This window comes from Gallinula chloropus, assembly GCF_964237585.1.
Source record: "Gallinula chloropus genome assembly, chromosome: 3".
NCBI classification, from domain to species: Eukaryota; Metazoa; Chordata; class Aves; order Gruiformes; family Rallidae; genus Gallinula; species Gallinula chloropus.
The window spans coordinates 7,531,513-7,553,198 of record NC_140087.1 but is presented as its reverse complement, the minus strand read 5'-3'; the positions used below and the strand labels follow the sequence as shown (position 1 = coordinate 7,553,198).

Genomic DNA, 21,686 nt, shown 5'->3' with positions numbered 1-21,686 from the left:
TCTAAATTTCTGCAATTTCTTTGACTTAGGGCTTTATATGTATCTGACTAACAGATAGCACAGGGAAAGTGTGTTTACATAATGTATGCTTTTGTTCCTTGCTGTCTGTTTTGGCAGATATAGCACCCTCTAAAAATAGGGATGTATATATATAGTAGATCAGTTACAGTTATAGTTTTTGGAATTCAGTATTTGAGAGGATTTTACTTGCAACTCGCCTCCAATTCATGAGTCATCATTTACAGGAAAATGCTCCCTTTGGCACACTTCTACACTGTATACATACCATTCCCACTTCAGTGAAATCTGACTGTATGCAAAGGTGTGGGAAAAGGCAACTTCATGTGCAGTTCAAATGCCTCATGCATGGTCATTCATTCCATCCACGAGCACACAGGGAATCTGGACAGTGGCAGTGGGTTTACTGCAGGAATGAGGGGAAGGCCTGCTCAAGGCTCTGTATGCTGCCTTGACATAAGAACTGGATGGGTTAAAATGAAACAGATAGTCTTCTCTAGATTGACTGCAGTCCTATGAGAATAAGTACAATTCAATCAGTAAAGACAGTATTACAATACAGATTTTATTGCTTCTCCAGAGGATAAGCATTTCATCTCCATTATAGCATTTGGGAGCCTAATAAGCGTAATGTGGTGTGCATTATAAGTATAAGCATGGTAAAACGGTGTCACTACAGAAAGTTACTGCTCAGCTTTACTGATTTTGTGAGAGTATTAGGTTAGGAGTCTAAACAAGGGTTGATGTATCATATATTGCTTCGCAGTCAGTATCCACACGTGCAAAGATGCCTTCATCCTTCAATCTCGTCCATCCAAAGGCTACCATTTAATAATTATTCAAGATCTTTTCTCAGTTTATAACTAGTACAAGATGTGTCTGTGGTGTTTCAGAAGCTAAAGAGGCTTAAGAGGTGAACTCTTAAGAACTGAAAGGAACTCTCAGATGAGCAGAATTTAGCATAATTCAGGAGGAATTTATTTTGTCTCCACATCTACATAGACTGTGTCTCAGCAAAGTAACTGGAGATCATGAAATGTCTGGAAATAACATTATTGAGATAAAAAACTGGGGCTTCATGTCATGTCCTCCACAATCACATAGAGCTGTATAATAAAGTTAGTTCAGAAGTGTCCATAGACCCTACATACCATCAGGTCTGTAACACCATAAAATATTCTCAAACTTTGTAACAAACTAAAATAGTGGTTAGCATGGTAAAACAGCATAAATCACCATTCTAGTGCTCTCAGAGCAGGAAGAGATTGGGGAGAACAATAATGCCTCCCATACCCTACATCCTTGCACTAGGAAGATGCATATTAAATAAAATTTAGGATGTCCCTTAGGATATCACAGCCTTTCCTGTAGACTAGTATTCTACTTCAGTTTTGAAACATAGATTAAATCCAAAGCATGTAGATTTTCATCAACTAATGTGGCTCAAGTCTGCACCGCTCTGAAATCTGTATTTAGTGCAGTTTAGATCAAGGCACATATTTCATTACCCTCCTGAGCATCAATATTTTTGAAGGATTTTCTGATTGTAAATATTCTGGAATGTTGAAAGACTCATGAGATATCATACAAGATTAGCAAGATTTCTTTGGTTTAGTTGAATCTGTATTAGCTATTTCAATGTTCTTGTTTTTTCCCTTCCATTTCAGGGTGGTTTCACTCGTAAATATTCTCTGAGTTCCAAAACTGGGACCCTCCTCCCAGAGTTTCCTAGTGCCCAACACCTTTTGCTTCAAGGGTGCATTTCTAAAGACAAGGTAAAATGTGAGCTATTTCTCTTCTGACTTACAGATCAAAAATTGCCACAGAATGATTCTTCATATCTTAGCCTTTGAGGTATTGACATGAAAGAGCCAGAAATGTCCATAATCAAACAGAGGTGACTGATTTATAGAGGGGGCAAACCTTTACTAACACCGATTAACTGGCTTTCCACTGGAAAGGTGGTTGAATTATTTACCTATTAACTGACCTAGTATTTTACAAACTGATGGTATGTAAGACCGGGAGAGCAAAACAAACAAATAACTGAGAGTTGTATTCATTCCAAATGCCTTTGGATTTAAGGTAAATTTTGTTCTGATTAGATCAGAACAAATACTTCACAACAAATAATTAGATAAACTTTACTCTCATTAATTGTTTGAAAAGAGACTTTGAAACACTTAAGCATATATTTTTTTAATTAGTAAAATTGTATTCCTGAAATCAATACTCAGTATTGCTCATCACCTGTGTTGTTTCTGGTCACATTACAAGCTGCTGCATCCCTGAACTGTGCTAGAAAACTTTTGGTATCTTTGTGAACTCTCCAGTTTAGCATCCAGTACGGGTCATGGCATTGGGCTGTCTTGAGATATGTTGCTTAAAAGCTTTTTGGTTTATGAGTCCTTACTCTTAATTTTGTTCTGTGGAGGTAGTGAAGCCTAGGATTCCTCTTGAGAGGGGATAAGCAAAAGGAGACATCCATAGTATGGGGGTCTTAGCTGGAAATCTTACATTTCATAAAGAAAATCCAAGAGCTGGTGTACTCAGCAGCAGGCATTTCCTGCTGCTATAGTGTCCACCAGTGAATTGACATCTCTCAAATACACAACATTCTCATAACTTTTAAATCTGGAAAGGATTTGAGGTTCCTTGCAGACACAACACAGCAATACAAGCAAAATTGAATATTTCCATTCTGACAATGAAGAAAATAATGCAACCCATTTTCTCTTCTTTCTTGGGTCAGCAGCATGTAATTTCTCTGATGTTGGGAACATGATGGGAGAGCCCAGCAGGGTTCTGCAGGTGACTCTGTCTGGAGGCAGACCTGTGGACTTAGGAAAAGACTGTTGGAAGAAAAGATGAATTTCTGTGTGCCTCCCTTTCTCTCTTACCTTGCTGCTCTTTCCTCATTCCTTGTTCTCATGTTTTCTGTTTTCTTTCCTTACTGTCTTTCCCTGCCTTCATCTTATCTGACCAAGGGTTTTTGAACCTAAGATATTTAGGTACTTTGTTGAAGAGAATCCATTCATGAAGTTTGACTCCTGCATTAAACTCCTAAGAAATTGCATGCAACTGAAATCTCAGAAGAGTCCATAAATGTATCACTCTGCATGAAAACAGATTGATAATTTCTAGATTTTATATTTCTGAAGAAAACTTAGCCAAACTTTTACTTTCATCAACCCCTTCCAAAAAACTCTTGAAAATTTTCTTGAATCTTACTCTCTGCCATAGTTATTTTCAAAGATACATAGTTTCAGAAGCAGCTCTGAAGTTCATCAATATGCTAAACCAATTGAAATAAAGTAGTACTAGATTAATTCAAAACCCAATATTGATTTGCTGGAGCAGTTAACCAGCTCTGTGATTCTGGATCATAACAAAGCTTTGCTAACCTTCTTTCCTTTACCAAGGTCTGGTTTTATAACCTGCTGCCATTTTTTACAAAGTATTTTTATGTTTCTGCACAGTTATTAAAATAAGAGAAGACTCAGATAAATTAGCCTGATGAGATGAAAGGGGGTTCTGCTTTTTCACGCTCAGTTCATGTAAGGCAGTGATTAAACTTTGACCAAATGACTGGCGGCTATTTTCTCATTTGTCCAGCTAGATGATGTTTCAGAACACTCATAGACGCCTATAGTAGCCTAATGATTAACTTGCACCACTCTTCAGGATTAATCTTAGCTTCAGAAAGGTGAATTTACTTTACCATCTGACTGGCTAATCTAGCTATTGCCTTACTTTGATATCCACATTTTCACAATGACTACAGATTCAGATGCTACATTTCTGACTATAGCTTTGAGCCTTAAAGATGTCAGTAACATCTAGAGATGAGTAACTTCTGGATGTACAGAATGCCTGTTTGTAAATATGCATTGTAATGCAGTTCATATTTAAATGCTAGCTATAGACAGCAGAAACCTAGGTCACTATAGCAGTAAAGAATTAAGAAACTCTGTTTAATCTCTCTTTCTCCCAAAATAGGTAGATACTCTTATCATGATGTACAAAACACACTGTCAGTGTGTCCTTGACAATGCAATTAATGGGAACTTTGAAGAGGTAAGGTTGTTTGAACACACATTCTTGAGATATATGCCCAGGGAGCCAAGAAAGCATAATTTATGTCAATGAATCTGGTTCCCCCTCCTTTAGATTCAGCATTTCTTATTACATTTTTGGCAAGGAATGCCTGACCATCTTCTTCCCCTGCTGGAAAATCCCATCATTGTTGACATCTTCTGTGTTTGTGACTCAATACTGTATAAGGTAAGTGTTTAGCTATGTGGATAATCTCAACCACATTACAGCTTTTCCTTGTGTAACACCAGTGTTGAAGTTAGAATGAAGAGAGGATGTCATGACTGCTTTCTGCCTCATCCCTGTGTAAATCAGCAAGGATTCCGTTGAAACCAAGAGCATAAAACTGGCGCATGTGAGAGCTGAGCTCCAGCCTCAGCTCAGTTCACTTGATGTGTGACTACAGGCAGAACAATAATGGTGAAATCCTGACCTGCTTGCTTGAGTGTAGCTAAAGGCAATGCTTGTGTGCTTCACTGACAAGGCTCTCTTAAGTTAAGCTTGGATGAAAACTGAAGTCTTTCTTTTACGTGACAGGTTATTGCAATTTCTACCAGGAAAGGGAGTCTGTGGCAGATCTGCAAGGTGATTCCACATGCTCACAGGTTATATCAGGCCATGGTTTCATGTTACAGGGCTGGAACAATACTGGGTTAAGATATTTCTACCCCTCCTGCCTGCTACAGTTAATTTCTGTTCCTGTGCTGCTAGATGTACCAGCAAAACTGCTGCACTCTGAACTGGTTTGGGTTTAAAAAAAAATTAATGAGCATTTATTTTACAGTTTTTCTGTCACATGAGTTCTTTGGTCTAGTTCACAGCATCAAACAGTTGAAACCATGTAGAACTAAGGAGTTTTGCAAGGTCAGGATCAAGCAATAGAACACTGGGGGAAATATAAATAATGCACCGAAAGTTTCCTGAGTTCTTAATTTGAAAAGTCAGATTGGATCATTAAGTAACAGCTGCAAAGTACTTTAATTTCCTCTATAGGACATGCCATATAAATAGAAAACAATTGTTCTCTAATACATTTCACAACCACAGATTGAGGGGCAGAAGTAACTGTTGGGACAAGAGTAAACACCAAGCAGTCAAAACAAGGGACTTGGGCTCTTTAGCACTAAGTGCCTTAACTGTCATTGATTTGACATTCTTTACAGTACAAAAATATGGAGAAGGAATCCAGATAAGGTGAAAATACGCATTTCTTAAAAGCATATCAAGCAGTAAAATAAGAAGAGGTGATTTAGTTAGCAGAGTAAGGCAAAAGTGATTAGTGTCAAAGACCATAATTACTACCCTGGAGATGATCCATTAAGCCTCATTTACGTGTAGAGGTTATATTATACCTTGAGTTTATGATTGTTTTCCTGCTTTCAACATGCTGTGGCAATGGAGCCAGTCTATACTTTGTCTGTAATAAATTTTTGAAGTGACAGAAGAAGAAATATTGCCACTGCAGTAAATTAGAAATCTAATAGGACAGAATTTCTCAGAAATTCATGAATTTACTGTTATGCCTCTTCGTCTCTCACTGATTCTCACTTAAGATCATGTTAGATATTCTTGACAGAACAGCTGCCAGAAGGAAGGAGGAATTCTCCTACATTGTTATCAAACTATTTTTGTTAGTAGTGGAAATGGAATTGTGGAGTATAAGCTAATGACTTTGTCCTCTGCAATAGCATTCCCCAGAAGGCATGCCAGATGGTGTGGGGTTTTTTGCCTAAACAGTTCCACACCACACTTAGCTATTGGGGGGTTTGTCCTAAACTCTGCACACCTTCAGTGTCACATGCAGTATGGCAGAAAGAAGAGTCAAGTGGCTAACAGCACTCAGGGACTTTGGACATAGAATCACCGAATCACAGAATCATATGGGTTGGAAGGGACCTTAAGAGCTCATGGGGTCCAACCCCCCTGCCAAAGCAGCTCCCCAGCTCATATCGCACAGGTCGGTGTCCAGATGGGTCTTGGATGTCTCCAGAGATGGAGACATGCTTGAGTATCTGACTCACAGTGATGCTGGAAAAGACAAGGTGTTTAATGCATTTCACTTCTACTGATTCCCCTACTGTAAGATGCAAGTGAGAGCACTTTCTAGGTTTACTGTCATGCTGGCATACATTAAGAACAAATATCTCATCTGTTCCTATGTAATAGAGCTGTGAGAAATCTGGGTATATGCATATCTGGACAATAGGTTGAATGGCTTTATTCTGTATAGATGTCCTGTCCTTGCCACTTTGCAATCTAAGTAGACAAGACAAACATGAAAGAATAAACAGCCAACAGAAGCCTGATAGAATTTTTGTTCCATTTTTGAAGGTCCTTACAGATGTACTCATCCCTGCAACAATGCAAGAAATGCCAGAAAGGTATGTATTTGACACTTAATGCTACATTCTTAGACATATTCCAGGTAAATAGGAGAAAAATCTATATTCCAGAGACATTGTCTCACAATAATTATACTAATTTTTAGAACAGTCAAATATGCAGGCAAAATACTGTCAGCTTTGAGGACAGCTATAGAACATCTTTAAAATATGACACACTATTTTAATGTCCCATTTTACTAGCTTGTTGAATATTTTGGAGTAAGTTTTTCTACAGCAAAGTCCTAGAAGGTCAAAAAAGAAACAAATATATTCATGTTGTTTAAGGAAAAATAATTGTGACTTTTTTTCTGAATACTTTCTGGGTTTGTACCCTATGCATTACCAAAATATCTAAGTATTTTCTCAACAGGAAATTGATTAAGAGGACTATTATGAAGTCCCTCTGAATCTTCTCAACTTTCCTTTCCCTTGAAGGGCATCTTGTTTGGGGTTTTTTGTCTGACTAAGGCCTTTACCTTCAGATAGCTCTAATGTCTTAAAGCTGGTGGTTTTCAACCTATTTCCACTGGCAGATGGCTTACAAGTTTTCTAAGAGAAGATACAGATGAATGTGTAGTCCATATTAGACTTTTGACAATTGGTCATTTTCTATTTCCTTTTGGTGACACCTGAGCAGTAATTCACAGGTATATCCAGGAGTCTATTAATTGTAGATTGAAACCAAATTATTTAAACTAATGCAAGACAATTTTTATTTATGTTTATCTAAACCACTTTTTTTTTTCCCCCTCCAGTTTACTGGCAGACATAAGAAATTTTGCAAAAAACTGGGAACAGTGGGTTGCTTCCTCTTTAGAAAATCTACCAGAAAACTTAACAGATAAGAAACTGCCTATTGCACGAAGATTTGTTTCCTCCCTGAAACGACAGACATCATTCCTACACCTTGCACAGGTAAACAGAATAAGAGTATTCAGCCAAAAAATCTTCAGTTACATTCAATGCACCTTGCTGGCTGTGAGATAGAGTGCATTATTTTTTTCAGGGTTCAATATCAGCCATGGAGGACTTATACCTTGTAGTTTTAACTGTACAAGAAGAAAGAGTCCATAAACAGATCTGACCAAAACTTGTAACTTTTGTAGTAGAGAAGACCATGGTTATAATGAGCTACTATCATGGGAACTTTTGGAAAAGTGACTAAGTAGAATATATGGACATATATGGAATATATTTAGTTTAGTTCCAAGCTGGAAAATATCAGATGACCCTTCTTGCCCAGCAAAGGTCTGCTGTCTTGTCCATGATGTCTTTTAGTGAGCTTTTTTCTTTTTGAGTTTTGAGTGAAATGAGAACATGTATCTGAGGTCTCTAAGGCTGTGATGGCAGGATACAGGCATCTGCAATGATGAGGCATACCCAGGAACACAATGCCTTTCAGGGAACTGAAGTGATAACATCTTGGTCTGTGGGGTGGTAGTCCTCATGAATAAGAGTAGATCCACCATATATTCATATTGACATAGTTTTTCATAAACATTAAGACAGAAGTAGCATGTGGGTGACATCATGAAGATCTGATAGGTATTAGAAGAGCATTAGAAGTCTAATGGGAGGGAATTAGTGTCTCATCTCTTCTAAAAAACCCAACCATAATAGGAAACTTAAACAGAATATGATTCTTTGAGGAGTTATTCAGGTGATCCCCAAGTGTGGGTCTGTTCTGGTTTTGGCTGGGATAATTTTCTTCACAGTAGCTACTATGGGGCTATGGTTTGGATTTGTGCTGAAAACAGTATTGATAACTCAGAGATATTTTCATTACTGCTGAGCAGCGCTTACACAGAGCCAAGGCCTTTGCTGCTGCTCACCCCACTCCACCAGCAAGTAGTCTGGGGTTGCACAAGAAGCTGGGAGGGGACAAAGCTGGGACAGCTGACCCCAACTGACCACAGGAATATTCCATACCATATGATGTCATACTCAGCAGTAAAACTAGGGTGAAGGTTTGGGGTGCAGCAATAGAGGCACTGCTCAGGAGCTGGCTCCGCATCAGTCAGTTGGTGGCAAGTAACTGTTTTCATTGGCATCACTTCTCTTTCTTGGGTTGTATTTTTCACCCTCTTTTTTTGCTTTTCCTATTATTATTAATAATACTAAACAGTTTTTATGTCAAGTCATGAAGTTTTTTCTGATTCTCTCCTCATCCCACTGGGAGGTGAGGAGTGAGTGAACAGCTGTGTGGTGCTTAGTTGCCAGCTGGGATTAATCCACAGCAGGGTCTCAACATTTTACCTTGCCTTGCCCTACAGATTGCTCGGCCAGCCCTTTTTGATCAGCATGTGGTGAATTCCATGGTGTCAGATATTGAAAAAGTTGATTTGAATAGTATTGGCTCTCAGGCACTCCTTGCAGTCTCAGGGAGCACGGACTGTGATGGAGAGATCTACAGTGAATGTAAGTCCATGATGATGTATTTGTATCATTAAAAATAATTCTCTCTTTGGCTCCATGCTTGGAGGTAGACAGGGAAGAGGCACACGTAGACACTGCGTTCTCTAATCTAGCCCAGTGTTAACTTCATTAGCCTTAAGAAAACCAACTGATTGCCCTAATGTCAGGAACAGAAGCTTGTGCTGAGAAGTCATCCCAACTGGATGAGTTTATATGGTTGTTGAAAAAAAATAATTTACATGTCAGTTGCTAAGTATAATAATATCTCTTTTGAAATTTTGTCCTAATCAAATGGGAATACTACCACAGATCAGTTACTGAAACATGTCTCATAGATTCCATATAAATTAGTATGGCCTAATTTAATGGATAGGTTAACTAGTCTACATTTTTTTTTGTATGAAAAGATTTTCTGTCTGAAAGTTGATCTTTAAAAAACAGGTAATTTTCTATGAAGTGTAACAGCTATTGTCACAAACAGACTAGAGCGAAGTACAAATTATGAGGGTGATAATTTTCATATACATACCTGTTGTTGAAAGAAAGGTATAGCAATTTCCTCTATTAAAAACATAACTTATGTTATAGAAGTCATGTTGATCAGAGTTTGGAGTGCTGAAAGGAGAGCAGTAGCAATGTGTTGTCTTCTAAGTATTGTTACTTCAATTGTGAGCTTTGGCTCTCTCTAATGATCCACAATTCTATTCACATTTTCATTTGAGTTACATATTTCCTACTTCTTCTGTAATTGTTTTCTATTTTTGTTCTTTGTCTTCTTTCACACTGGTTAAAGAAAAAGAGAAGAGAAATAACTGGTCATTCAGGCAATTTTTTTGAAAATGGGATATAAGGGAATCCTAAGTATCAAGAATGCTGCGTTACAGATAAAGCCATACTACTAAACTTAGTAATAGAAGGGTTTTCAAGGCTGAATCTTTAAATGAATGGAAAATGACAGAATATTTTTTTCTTTGTTTTCTTGTAAAACTTCTTTGTCTTACAGCCTGTATTGTTGTAATGCTTAAGTAATTAAAATATATTTGTGACGGATGTGTGTCTGCTTGCTTTGCTGGGGAATTGCTCATTTCTTCACTGCTCTAATTCTTTGCCTTTCCTTTCCATGCTACAATATTGTCATATGGCTGGTGAGTGGCTTTTTCTCACGTTCAGAATAGCGTGCAATGATGTGTTCTCCTTTTTACATGGTAGATGACTCTATTACAGTGTTCCAAGAACTGAAGGACCTTCTAAAGAAGAATGCCACTGTGGAATCATTTATTGAGTGGTTGGATACTGTGGTTGAGCAAAGGGTTATCAAGGTACCTTTCAAATGTTCTGCCTGACTCAAGACCAAATCCTACTACCCTTACTCCTTATACAGACCCTTCCTTATGCAGCCTTTTAGTTTCCCAGATGGGGCTCTCATCTCTGCTCCCATCTCCTTATTGTAACAGGGGACTTCATTTGGTGTGAAAAGATCCAGTGCTGTTAGTTCTAATTAATCATATTGAGTACTATTAACAGTTTTATGTGCATTGCAAACCAAAAAATATCTTAACTAAAGCACTTAAAATCAGACCGGTCATAAACTGTAGATGAAAGAAATGGAACCATCTTATCTGTGCAAGCAGAATCATAGGGGTATTGCCTGGTGAGTGAGGAGAACAAACATTTTTCCTCAGAGAAGCAATTCTTTCTTTCATGGAATTTGAATGGCATTGTATGTGGTATAAATTAACGTAGCAGGTGGATTCAGAAATAGCAAACCTGGATTTCTACAGACCAGGATGGAAGATAACAGTTTTGTAGATTTATTAGATGGTTAACTCAGTATTTGATGGTTTTGATGGGATTTCCTCCCCTTCCCCCCCCCAAATTTACAAGATGCTTTATAATCACGAGTATTTTGTATGTATTTAGTTATACAGGAATGATTATACTATAGTTCAGAACAAAGTAATTGAGTTCTGAGTTCTAGCTCGAGTGAGAGATATTTATGCAGTTTGTGACTTGAATGAATGTAAACTAAGAGAATTCAATGTTACACACTGCTTGCCAGTAGCTAAACACTGGTCTTCTCATCGGGTCATGTTCTGTCTGGGAAGGCAATATCTTATCCATCACTTTAGGGACCCTCTTGATATGAAGAGGAAGAGACAGTGTAGTTAGCTTTGGCTGCCTTGCAGAAGAGTGATGGCCACTTAGAGAATAACCACGGGCACGTCATTTTTCCTTTCTTCACCTGTTTTCCCAAATTTCAATGGAGACAGTGATGCTTTCTTTTTAAAGCACTTGGAGTTTCCTAAGCTTTTCAGTCATAAGTAAGCTTCACAGTTGAGGATCTCTGGATGATTCAGGGCAGCATTTCCTCATTTACACTTACCTACACATAGAATCCCCACTGAAACCGAGCAATCACAATTGAATGATTATGGTCTAAAATTGATTCCCCAATTTCAGAAGACAGTTCCCCATAAACAAGCCAAGCAGAAAAGGTGAAGCAGTCTCCCATTCAGCATCTGCAATGTGATATTGTATTATTAAACTTAACAGGTATAGTTCCTAGAACTGTTTTCCTGTAATTAGGGGTAAGAAATACCTACAAGTCCTGATATGCATCTAGGTCAACTAAGCAGAAGCTAATAATTTACAGAAGATGTAATCCTTACATTGCTGCCTGCCTTCCATTCATGCTAAAGTGTGGTTACTGTCAAACTCACACAACAGCTTCTTTCTGCTTGCTGCTTGAGAAAGCAACAGGACATATCTACCACATGAACAAATCTTTGCCAGAGCCCAGTGACAGTGTGAAATGAGCAGCGCTGTAAGCATCAATGTTCTGATAGCAAACATAACCATTTTGCAAGAGAAAACCTGATCAGTATTATACAAATTACATTAAAGTACAAAGACTGATTTCTGGTGCCTGTTTATGTGGAATAACATAGTGCCAGAGGGTGGGTTTTTAATCTCTGCCTTGTACCCCTGTATATTTACAGAATAATTTGGCACCGTTAACACTGGAATGTGAGCTACTTCATACACCTTTAAGGCACAGCAGAGGCCAAGCAGTAAGCAGTGTGCCTTATCTAGCATTGTCAGGGACCTACTCTGGTTGCATGGAAGAGTGAATGCTGCTCTTCCTTATCACTTTGGGACACACATTGTGAAGACAGCTTGACTCAGGCAGCTTGATCGGCTCTGCCACATCAGCCTAAGTCAAGGACTCCTTGAACTCTCAAGCGTATTCAGTTCTCCTTTCTTTTCTCTTGTGTGCAGAAAGCAAGTTAGCATACCTAACAGGATTTTACTATTCTCTTTCAGGCAAGCAAGCAAAATGGGAGGTCATTAAAGAAGAGAGCTCAGGATTTCCTTCTCAAATGGAGTTTTTTTGGTGCTCGAGTGATGCATAACCTAACTCTAAACAACGCATCGAGTTTTGGTACCTGGGCTTTGTGAAAACACTCAGATTTTGTTCATATGTGCTAGCAGTTACCAACTTTCCACCATTTCCTCAGCAGAGGAAGCTGTCCTAGCCAAAGGATACTTCGACCAAAGCCACAAATGCTGTGTAACTTTTCTTTCAAACTTAAATTTCACAGTAAATGCTAGCAATACTTTGTTGGTGACCTGTGTCACATGTTCATTTTTCAAAGGGATTTTTCTTTTGAATTGTTGTTTGGCACTGCCTTGCCATTTAAGAGCTAGAAGCTCTGTTTGTTTTGCTATGGCAGTTGAAGTGTAACTGCGTATCTCTGTATAGGAATCAGAAGATTTACATGACTAGTTTTACACGTGGATCAGTTTGGTTAAAAAACTGCTGCTGTATAGAAGTTCTTGTGCATGGTATGTTTTCATAAAACAAAAGGAATTTGGTAGATCACCACTCATTTAATTCTGGATTCATCTGACAGTCAATTGAACAGTGTTTGTGGCTTTTAAAAATTTAAGTTCACATGTCCATCTATAGGTATGTTTACGTTTTTGGGGACTCTGAAAGGTCTTTTATAAAATAGAAGATGGTAGAGCAAGTGTAAGTTGCTATAAATCTAGTACATAATTTCCTAAGTTTGGTTGTATGTCCATTGTTATGTAAAAATCAGAGAGTATTTAAAATGGCTGCAAGGAGACACGTTTGTTTTGTGATTTATCCTTGAAATAAGGTCAAAGACTTCACCAGTTATTGTCTGGTTATTTAGCACAAGGCAAACAGAAATAGAGCGGAGGCATTCTAGAGACTTTGGCCTTATCTAGCTCCACTGTGTGCCCTCTTCAAGTATAAAGCATGTCTCACTTTCATCAGTATTTTTCTTTGATGTAATTAGTGGTCAAATAGCCTACAGGACAGTAAACAATTGAGCTAGGTGGGCCAGTGCAAAGAGAGATTAGAGCTCGAAGTTAGGCACTATTCCTTGTTGGTCTTGCCAGGTCATTTAAAGTCCACAATTATTTGTTTGTTTCACTCGCTTCTTGTAGAGTGGTGAGAGATGGTCACAAAGATAACTCAGCTACTCTCTCTCTTTCTCCTCCAAAAGGTTCTTTTCATTTGATCCGCATGCTACTAGATGAGTACATCCTGCTCGCCATGGAGACACAGTTCAACAATGACAAAGAACAAGAACTCCAGAATCTACTGGATAAATACATGAAGAATTTAGGTAACTAGACCTTGGTTCTTTTGAATGTAGTACTCTACGTTTCAAAATCAACGTATTTCTTTAAACAGAAGCAGGCTGACTGTCTTCTCCTCAGGGCGTAGTTACATGCAACATTGTCAAATTCACCTGAAAAGTTTGTGACCATTCACTCAGCAATTCATTTCCACCTTCCTACCATAGTTCACTTATAACATTTTGTGGGAATGTGAATACACTGGATCACTAAAGTGATCTTAGATGCTACAAACGTATCTGAAGTGTGTAAAAATGTCTTAAGTAGCAGAAAGGACAGGAATTCCTAAGTTTTTTCTGCCAAAGCTTAAATATGAATTATACCTTGAACTAGAAATGTATTAAATGCTTACAAAATGGAAATGCCCCTGCAAGTTTGAAACACAAGTTTGGAGCCTATTTAGCATCTGACTGAAATATTAGTATGTGAAAGAGAAACAAAATTAATTTAAAACAGTATCCTTTTTCATCTGCCAAGCCTCTTCAGGGTTAGACAGTTTGAAGTCATATGCTTCAAATCCTTTGCTATAAAATGAATTAAGAGTAATTTGGGTCAAATTCTGGTCCAAGTTAATCCCTGCAAAAAGTTTGTCTGGATTCTGCTGAATTATTTGTTACTAACATTAGTACCAGCAATCACTTTATAACTCTTTGGTTGTTGTTACTCTAAGTTGGCACTTTGCTCCAAGACACTGAGAATTTGTCTGACAGTAGATGCAGTGCCTTTTGCTTTAATTCAGCCTTTGGGGAAAAAAAAATCTGTCCTATGTAGCAGTTGCCTTATCCTTGGATATTTAGTGAAGTACTTGAAGCCCTAAGGTAAAGCCATGTTTTCCATGGAAGAATAGCAAAATCCCACTGATGTTATCAAGTCTGCAGAAAACTGAAAAACTCCTGGGTGTAACAAATGCCTTTTTCTAGATATCAGTATGAGAAGCATTCTAAAATTCCCATTGTTAATTCTTTAGGATGAAGTGTCGTGAGCCTGATTCTCTCAGTGCAAATTACTTGACTTTATTGCTGACATTTCTTCAGGAGAATAAATCTGATTCATACTGTCACTACAGTGGCTTCAGTAAGGAGCTGATACTCTGTGATGTTGATTTGTGGTCAGGCAATATGATACAAATAGTTTCACTGAGAAGATCAAGACTGAAGCAGTATTTGTATTCATTGAGTACATGCAAAACATTGAGGCTTTGCTGGGTTTTAAAATAAGCAACCAAAGATACAAACAAATCAGGCACCTCATACGCTGCCTATATAGTACTGGTGAACTTTTGTGTGTGCATAACCACCACTCAGAGTTTTCACTTACTCTTGCAGATGCAAGCAAAGCCACCTTTACTGCATCACCCAGTTCTTGCTTCCTAGCAAATCGTAACAAAGCTGCTCCTCTGCCTAGTGACACTTCAGTCAAAAATGAGTGTCTAGCAGAGCAAACCTTCGTATCCTTGTCAGCTAGCCAGCCCAGCAGTGTGCCTTCTGGTCTGAACCCCTTTGCCACAGGAGACAGTGAGAATATGCAGCTGACAGGTATGTATCAGTTCTTCTAGTTTCTCCTCCTCTTACTTGCTTGTTAGTCTTTCAGAACACAGTAACACGTTGCTGGAGGAGGAGCAATGACCATATGCATTTATAAAGACCTCTAGTAAATAATTTTTCATGAGCTCACCCTCTGTATTGATGTACATAAGGCAGGAATTGTGGAGCCCTGTCAGTAATAGATCCTCTTGGACCAATGGTAAAACTATCCTGTACCTCTTGGGTTGGTGAGATTCTTGTGAGGAGAGAATGAACAGTAACACCTGGAGCACAGGAGGCTTGTAACTGCCTCAGTTTCCCACTGCATGTGGGCAACCTCCAAACTGGAAGGTGGGAAGCTTTATAGCCTGAAGCTATGAATTAAAGAACCCTGTGTTGTGTGTGTGGGGAGACAATTGATATGCTTTGTAAAGGTTTCAAATGGTAATGAACACTTCACTAGAGGGTTGGTGTCCTCACAGATCCCCACTGTTCAGCAGTCCTGCAGTATGAACGCTAATCAGGGCTAATGCTTGTTTATTTCAGGTCAGATGGAACTGTCTCAAAGCACTGGTCACCTGATGACTCCACCCATTTCACCAGCCATGGTCAGTAGAGGAAGTGTTATCAACCAGGGGCCAATGGCTGTGAGACCTCCAAGTGTAGGTCCAGTGGTACCTGCACATTCACAGTGCTCTTCCTACTCAGAACCCCTTTATCAGACACTGTCACAAACTAATCAGAATTACTATGGAAATAATTCCAACTACCAGGCTATGTTCAGAACTCAGGCCCATTCCACTCCAGGAGTTTACCACCACAGAGCAGAGCACAGCCGATTCAATGCCTTGAGTGAACAGCAGTTCTCCAGAGACTACTTCAGCAACAGTTGTGCTGTGTCTCCATACAATGCCCGATCCCCTTCCAGCTATGGTCCCTCCTCCATGTCTCAGGATACACACAATATGCAGTTTTTGAATACTGGGAGCTTCAATTTCTTGAGCAACTCGGTGCCTACATGCCCAGGAGCAGCATATCCCACTAATGCTTCCAATGGTATTAATATATTTTTTCTTTTCCCCTTCTGTTTCTCTTTCCTTGCTGGAGCAAAACACTTTTTCTTCTTTGCTTTTTTTCTATAAAAGGTGTTTTTCAGTTCTTATTTATATATTCCTGTTTTCCACTTCTCTGATGACAGACAGAGATTGTAAAGCAGTTTAACCAGCTACTTAAGGATTTATTTTCCTCTGGTGAATCCTCAGTTGACCTCAAATGCACCTGCTGCTAATCTTCCTTTGGCACCATCACCATGTCTTGCACAAAGGAAGCAAAACCAGGATAACCTTGTGATTTAAGTCTCTTGAAAAGCCCCCCAAACACCTACTGTGAAATAGAGCAGGCAAAGTAGCTAGCTTCTGGAATCAGCATCATATGGAAGTGTTGCATGTGTATGGATTTGTGTATGCAGTAAGTATGTATTACCTTGCAGAATTTCCCTCCAGGCATACTTTATATGGTTGTGAGCTTCAGAAGGGAGTACTAACCTGTGGATAGGAGTCCCCATGGTGACTCTGATGAACGCTGATTGCAAGCTACCATTTGATTCTGAACTTAGAATGGAAGGGCAAGTCTGTACTGAAGGCATGACTGAACTCCTAGGATCTTTCTGCTCCTTTGTAATAATTACCCCCTCTTTTGGGTCAGTCACTGCATATGTTACTCAGGTTACTAAGCATATGTGTACGTACATAAATAACCTTGTTCTCAAGGGACTTGGCTGGTAGCAATTGCCTTCTGTCTCAGGCTGAGGGAGCTGGGCTTGTTCAGCCTGGAGAAGAGAAGGCTGCAGGGGGACCTCATTGCAGTCTTCCAGTACCTGAAGGGAACTTATAAGCAGGAGGGGATTCAACTTTTTAAAAGGACAGACAATGGCAGGACAAGGGGGAATGGATTAAAACTAAAGGAAGGAAGATTTAGGTTAGATATTAGGGGGAAGTTTTTTACAGAGGGAATGGTGAGGGGCTGGAACAGGCTGCCCAGAGAGGTGGTGGATGCTCCATCCCTGAAAGTGTTCAAGGCCAGGTTGGATGGGGCTCTGGGCATCCTTCTGTAGATCATGCTTGGAGGTTGGTGTCCCTGCCTATGGCAGGGGGGTTGGAGCTCTATGATCCTTGGGGTCCCTTCCAACCCATGCCATTCTATGATTCTATGATTCTATGATCCAGGTTGTCAAGGCTCCTACACTACCCTTTCTCTTCAACAATAGTTTCACTCTGCTTTTTTTCCCAATCTCCTGTCAATAGGATATTATGGAAACAATATAAATTATCCAGAATCTCACAGGCTTGGAACAATGGTGGATCAGCACGTTTCTGTAATCAGCAGTGTAAGCAGCATCCGATCATTGCCATCATATAGTGATATACATGATCCACTGAACATCTTGGATGACAGCGGAAGAAAGCAAACAGGCTCATACTACACAGAGTCCTCACCTTCAATTGTCTGTCGGACTCCTATGTGTAAGTATAGCCAATGACTGAGGGAGAGCTATGCACTTTTTAGCATCCTAACAAAGGTGGAGCACTAAACTGTAGCTCACGTATATTGTATATGAAATGCAATATAGAGATAAAATAGCTCAATATCTAGGATGTATCATAAGATATGTTTTCCTTAAAGTATCAGGACAGTGGGTTTAGTAACTCTTTGATCCTGTGAGAAGAACTGTGATGCATTGTCCAGTGAATGACTGGCCTGAATTGCAGAAAAATCCATAATAGGAAACACTTTCTAACTCTTAAGTAAGCTAATAACAGACTGGGCTCTTCTAAAAACTCTTAAGGATCCTCACTGTCAAACAGAACAAATGAACCCTGGGTCAGGGATGCCTAGATAAATACTTCCTGTAGTACAGTCCTTTCCAGTCTTGTGCTTCAACAGCCGTGTGTATTAGAAAAAGCTCCCCTGACAGTGAATTTTAGGTAAAATCACCTAACCCCAAAAGGTATGTTTTGGTATATGCATTAAGCAAATAGCAGCTGAACTTGGTCTCACATTCCAAAAAGCATTTAATGGAAGATACAAACTAGGACACCGTTTGTTTCTTCACAAGATTGTTACTACTTGCTACTTACTTGTTAACCTTGCACAGAACACCAGGCATTATTTGCCTCATTAAGGCTCTGCAAGAATTCAGTGCTCAGTTCTTTAAAGGATCCTAATGGGGGGAAAGAGGGGTCGGACCCAGAATGGCCACAGAGGGACTTTGCCCATCAAGTAACATCTGTATTGTATGTTGATAACGTGGCAGGTAGTATGGCCAGTGAATATGGACCTGAGTGGTGCAAGATACAGAAGGATGAGCATACTGCATATAAATAGCTCTTGGCAGTTTTCATAGAAGATATCTCATATGCAAGCTGTAAACTTCAGGCCTGTAGATGGATTTTTAGCAGAGTTCACTTACATGTGGGTTTTGACCTATGGCATGAGGAGCCAGTGGAGAGAAGTTCTAGAGCTGTAGGTAAATTGACTGAAGTGTAGAAATTGAGTGAAGGATAGAAGTGTTGACATTTCTGTCCTTCAGATGGCATGTCTGGTAGAGAACTGTTTCCACCAGCTGAAACTGGATTGTGGGTTTTTTGTGAAATTCAATAGGCAGAAGACTTGCAATGATGGTAACCTTTTATTTCCACAGCTTCAAACATGCAAACCACATCTTCTTCCCAGTGCATGTACGGAACATCTGGCCAGTTCTCTTCTCAGGAAAATCTGGAGTCCCATGGCCCACCAAGCAGAGACATGGTGTCATCTTTACCACCGATCAACACTGTCTTCATGGGAGCAGCTGCTGGAGGAACCTAAACCGGGAGAGACATGTCAGTGCCTTAAGCTTACTTTCCAAATCCAGACAATACGGCCATGATGCCAATCCCCTTCAAGTTGGTGGAATAGAAAAGTATTAGATATATATATATATGTATTTAAGGAACCATTTCAGCAATATTAGCAGCCCTACACACACACACACACACACACACAGAGTGCTATATTTGGATCCTTCGTGTATTTCAGGATTGTTCTCACTATTACAGCTTTTCAGGCAGAAATTTGGGGTGGGCAGAGAGAGCCAGTGGTTCTTACAAGCAAAACTAAGTTGTAAAGAAATGATTACATCTATTCCTAATTTATTAAAGATGCTATTTTAGTCTTTCACTTTTATCTTTTTGTATAAAAATGTTTATTTAATACCTGTGTTGCTCATTATTTATTAGGATCACAGAGTAATTGTTTACTTTCTCTTATTTGACAGATTGTCAAATGTATGTATCCTACCTCCTATGGAAATGTTTACAAGGTCAAGTTTTACTGTTTTAAATGAAACTAAGCCAAATTCTTAAGGGTTTTTTTTTTTTTTACTGTTGTGCTCTGGAAAGTCAATTTTGAATGTTTAGTGCCTACTTGTGTAAGTGAAAGTCCTCAGGAAATAAATGAAACATATTGCGGGGATTTTTTTTCCTTTTAAAATAAACCACTTTCTCTTAAAAACCAAAAAAACCTTGAAAATATCATAAACTAAATAATTGCAGTGACCTGCTAGCAGAGCCAGATAACTGAAAGAAAGGAAACTGTGCCACAAAACGTCAGGATTTCAAAATTACTTGTGGAGTAAACCCCTAATTTCTACTGGTGGAAAACCACAAAATAGATGTTCATCAACTTTCATGGGTTTTAGGAAAACTGTGTATATTGAGACCAAAAGTAGGAAAGTTGATGAAAAATATTGCAAGCCTCCAGATCAATTCTTATAATAAACCATTATTTTACAAGTGCCATGATACTCAGTATACAAACATGCAGTTATGTGTGTTGCTGGAGAAAACATGTGAAGATTATTCACTAATGGTATTAAAGAGGATGGAGATGAGAACAAAAAACAAGCTTCCTGTTCCACATTCATGAAAGAACAGATGGTATTATATAAACAGCTTGTCTCACTGTCAGCTTCACATTCAGAATTTAATCCAGTATTCTGAATCACAGAATCACAAGGTTGGAAGAGACCTTTGAAGATCATCGAGACCAACCATTCCCATCCTATGCTAAACCATATCCCTAAGTACCTCATCTACCCTTTTTTTGAACACATCCAGGGATGGTGACTCAACCCCCTCCCTGGGCAGCCTGTTCCAGGCCCTGACAACTCTTTCAGTAACAATTTTTTTCTAATCTCCAATCTAAACCTGCCCTGGCACAGCTTCATGTCATTTCCATCATTTGAGGCCACTTCATATTTCCATTCAGTCCATTGAATATATTCTGGATACAGTGGAATTAAAAGTAGGGTATTTTTGGTGGAAGAAGATGGATGATACCATGAAGAAATTTTAGTTTCTAGTACTCTGTAACTTCCTGTAGTGTTTCCTATCATGACAAGTCTTGACTGTAGCAGAAAAGTAATAAGGAGCATTGACTAGGAGAGCTCACAAATATTTCCTGATATGAAATGCTTCATGCAAGAATGAAACACCATAGCTCAATAATGGAGATGTAGACATCTCCAGCTCAATTGCTTCCTAATTCAGGGTGAAGTCTTATGTTGTGACCAACATTTTAGTTTCAACAAAAATTCCCAGTGACATGTAGTGGTAGTACAGGTTGCTGAAGCAAGTGTTTATGGGGCAATGCTTTGCCTCAAGTGAAGTACTGCAAAAGAGTACTTTCTTCATGGTCATTCAGAACAGGAAGCATTTTCCCCTAAAATTAGTCCTATGAAAGTCAAGTTCCCTAAGTCACTTCTATGATCAGTGAAGAGAGATCCCTCCCTTTCCAGGTGGGGTAAGATGGGGGAATATGATATTAAGGGATATGTCACTATGGGAGGGGATATTGCACTATATTTAAATGCTTGGCTCCCTCTGCTGACACATGCCATGGCATAAATAATTACTTTAAGCTGTAAACTTCCAGATTGTTGACTTTATGTGAGACCAATATGTAGAATTTAGAGGAAGTAGGCAGCCACTAGCAGACAGGCTCTTAGTCCATCAGGCCTAGATAAAAAGCCAGTTCATGGTACACAGTGACTCAGGCTTTATATGCATAATTTCTAGTAATTTTCTTCATGTGAACCATTTTTCACTGTGGGTTATTTGGGTAGTTTGGGGGGGGGGGGGGATCGGGGCATAAACTACTTTATGTGCACTTTATCTGAGATAAGAAACAATATTGTATCATTAAATGAGCAGATTCTTAGTATGGCTGCAAAACACAGAGTAACAGGAATTACCACACTATTTTAAATTGCAGCTTGTTATCAACAGCAAAGAGCAGTAAAAAAAAAATACTCTTGATATTCAAGTTAAGAGAAACCTCACATGGTGTTGCACAATGAAACAAACCCACAAGAACTGTAACTGGCAAAACCTAAAAAGAAATTTCCAGTTTACAATCATTGGTTCAGTCAAATACATGGTTTGATGAGTTAGGTAAGTTCTGTCTGTGGGAAATGAAATAATTCCTAGCTTTTGTGGATACCCTGTGGGAAGATTTTTACCCTTGGTTGTATAGCAGCATT

General features: G+C 39.0%; 1 protein-coding gene across 1 annotated transcript in view; it reads left to right on the top strand.

Annotated features, from left to right (window-relative positions):
- RFX6 (regulatory factor X6) overlaps positions 1 to 18,973 on the top strand; it is a gene marked incomplete at both ends in the record, with an annotated part of 34,627 nt that extends 15,654 nt beyond the window's left edge. Inside the window, 13 exons of the mRNA XM_084261295.1 lie at positions 1,686 to 1,793; positions 4,018 to 4,095; positions 4,189 to 4,302; positions 6,445 to 6,494; positions 7,253 to 7,412; positions 8,771 to 8,915; positions 10,122 to 10,231; positions 12,237 to 12,354; positions 13,448 to 13,570; positions 14,909 to 15,118; positions 15,653 to 16,162; positions 17,410 to 17,628; positions 18,807 to 18,973. Coding sequence (XP_084117421.1) covers positions 1,686 to 1,793; positions 4,018 to 4,095; positions 4,189 to 4,302; positions 6,445 to 6,494; positions 7,253 to 7,412; positions 8,771 to 8,915; positions 10,122 to 10,231; positions 12,237 to 12,354; positions 13,448 to 13,570; positions 14,909 to 15,118; positions 15,653 to 16,162; positions 17,410 to 17,628; positions 18,807 to 18,973 — 2,112 coding nt within the window. The remainder of the gene's footprint in view (positions 1 to 1,685; positions 1,794 to 4,017; positions 4,096 to 4,188; positions 4,303 to 6,444; positions 6,495 to 7,252; positions 7,413 to 8,770; positions 8,916 to 10,121; positions 10,232 to 12,236; positions 12,355 to 13,447; positions 13,571 to 14,908; positions 15,119 to 15,652; positions 16,163 to 17,409; positions 17,629 to 18,806) is intronic.
- Positions 18,974 to 21,686: the final 2,713 nt, after the last annotated feature.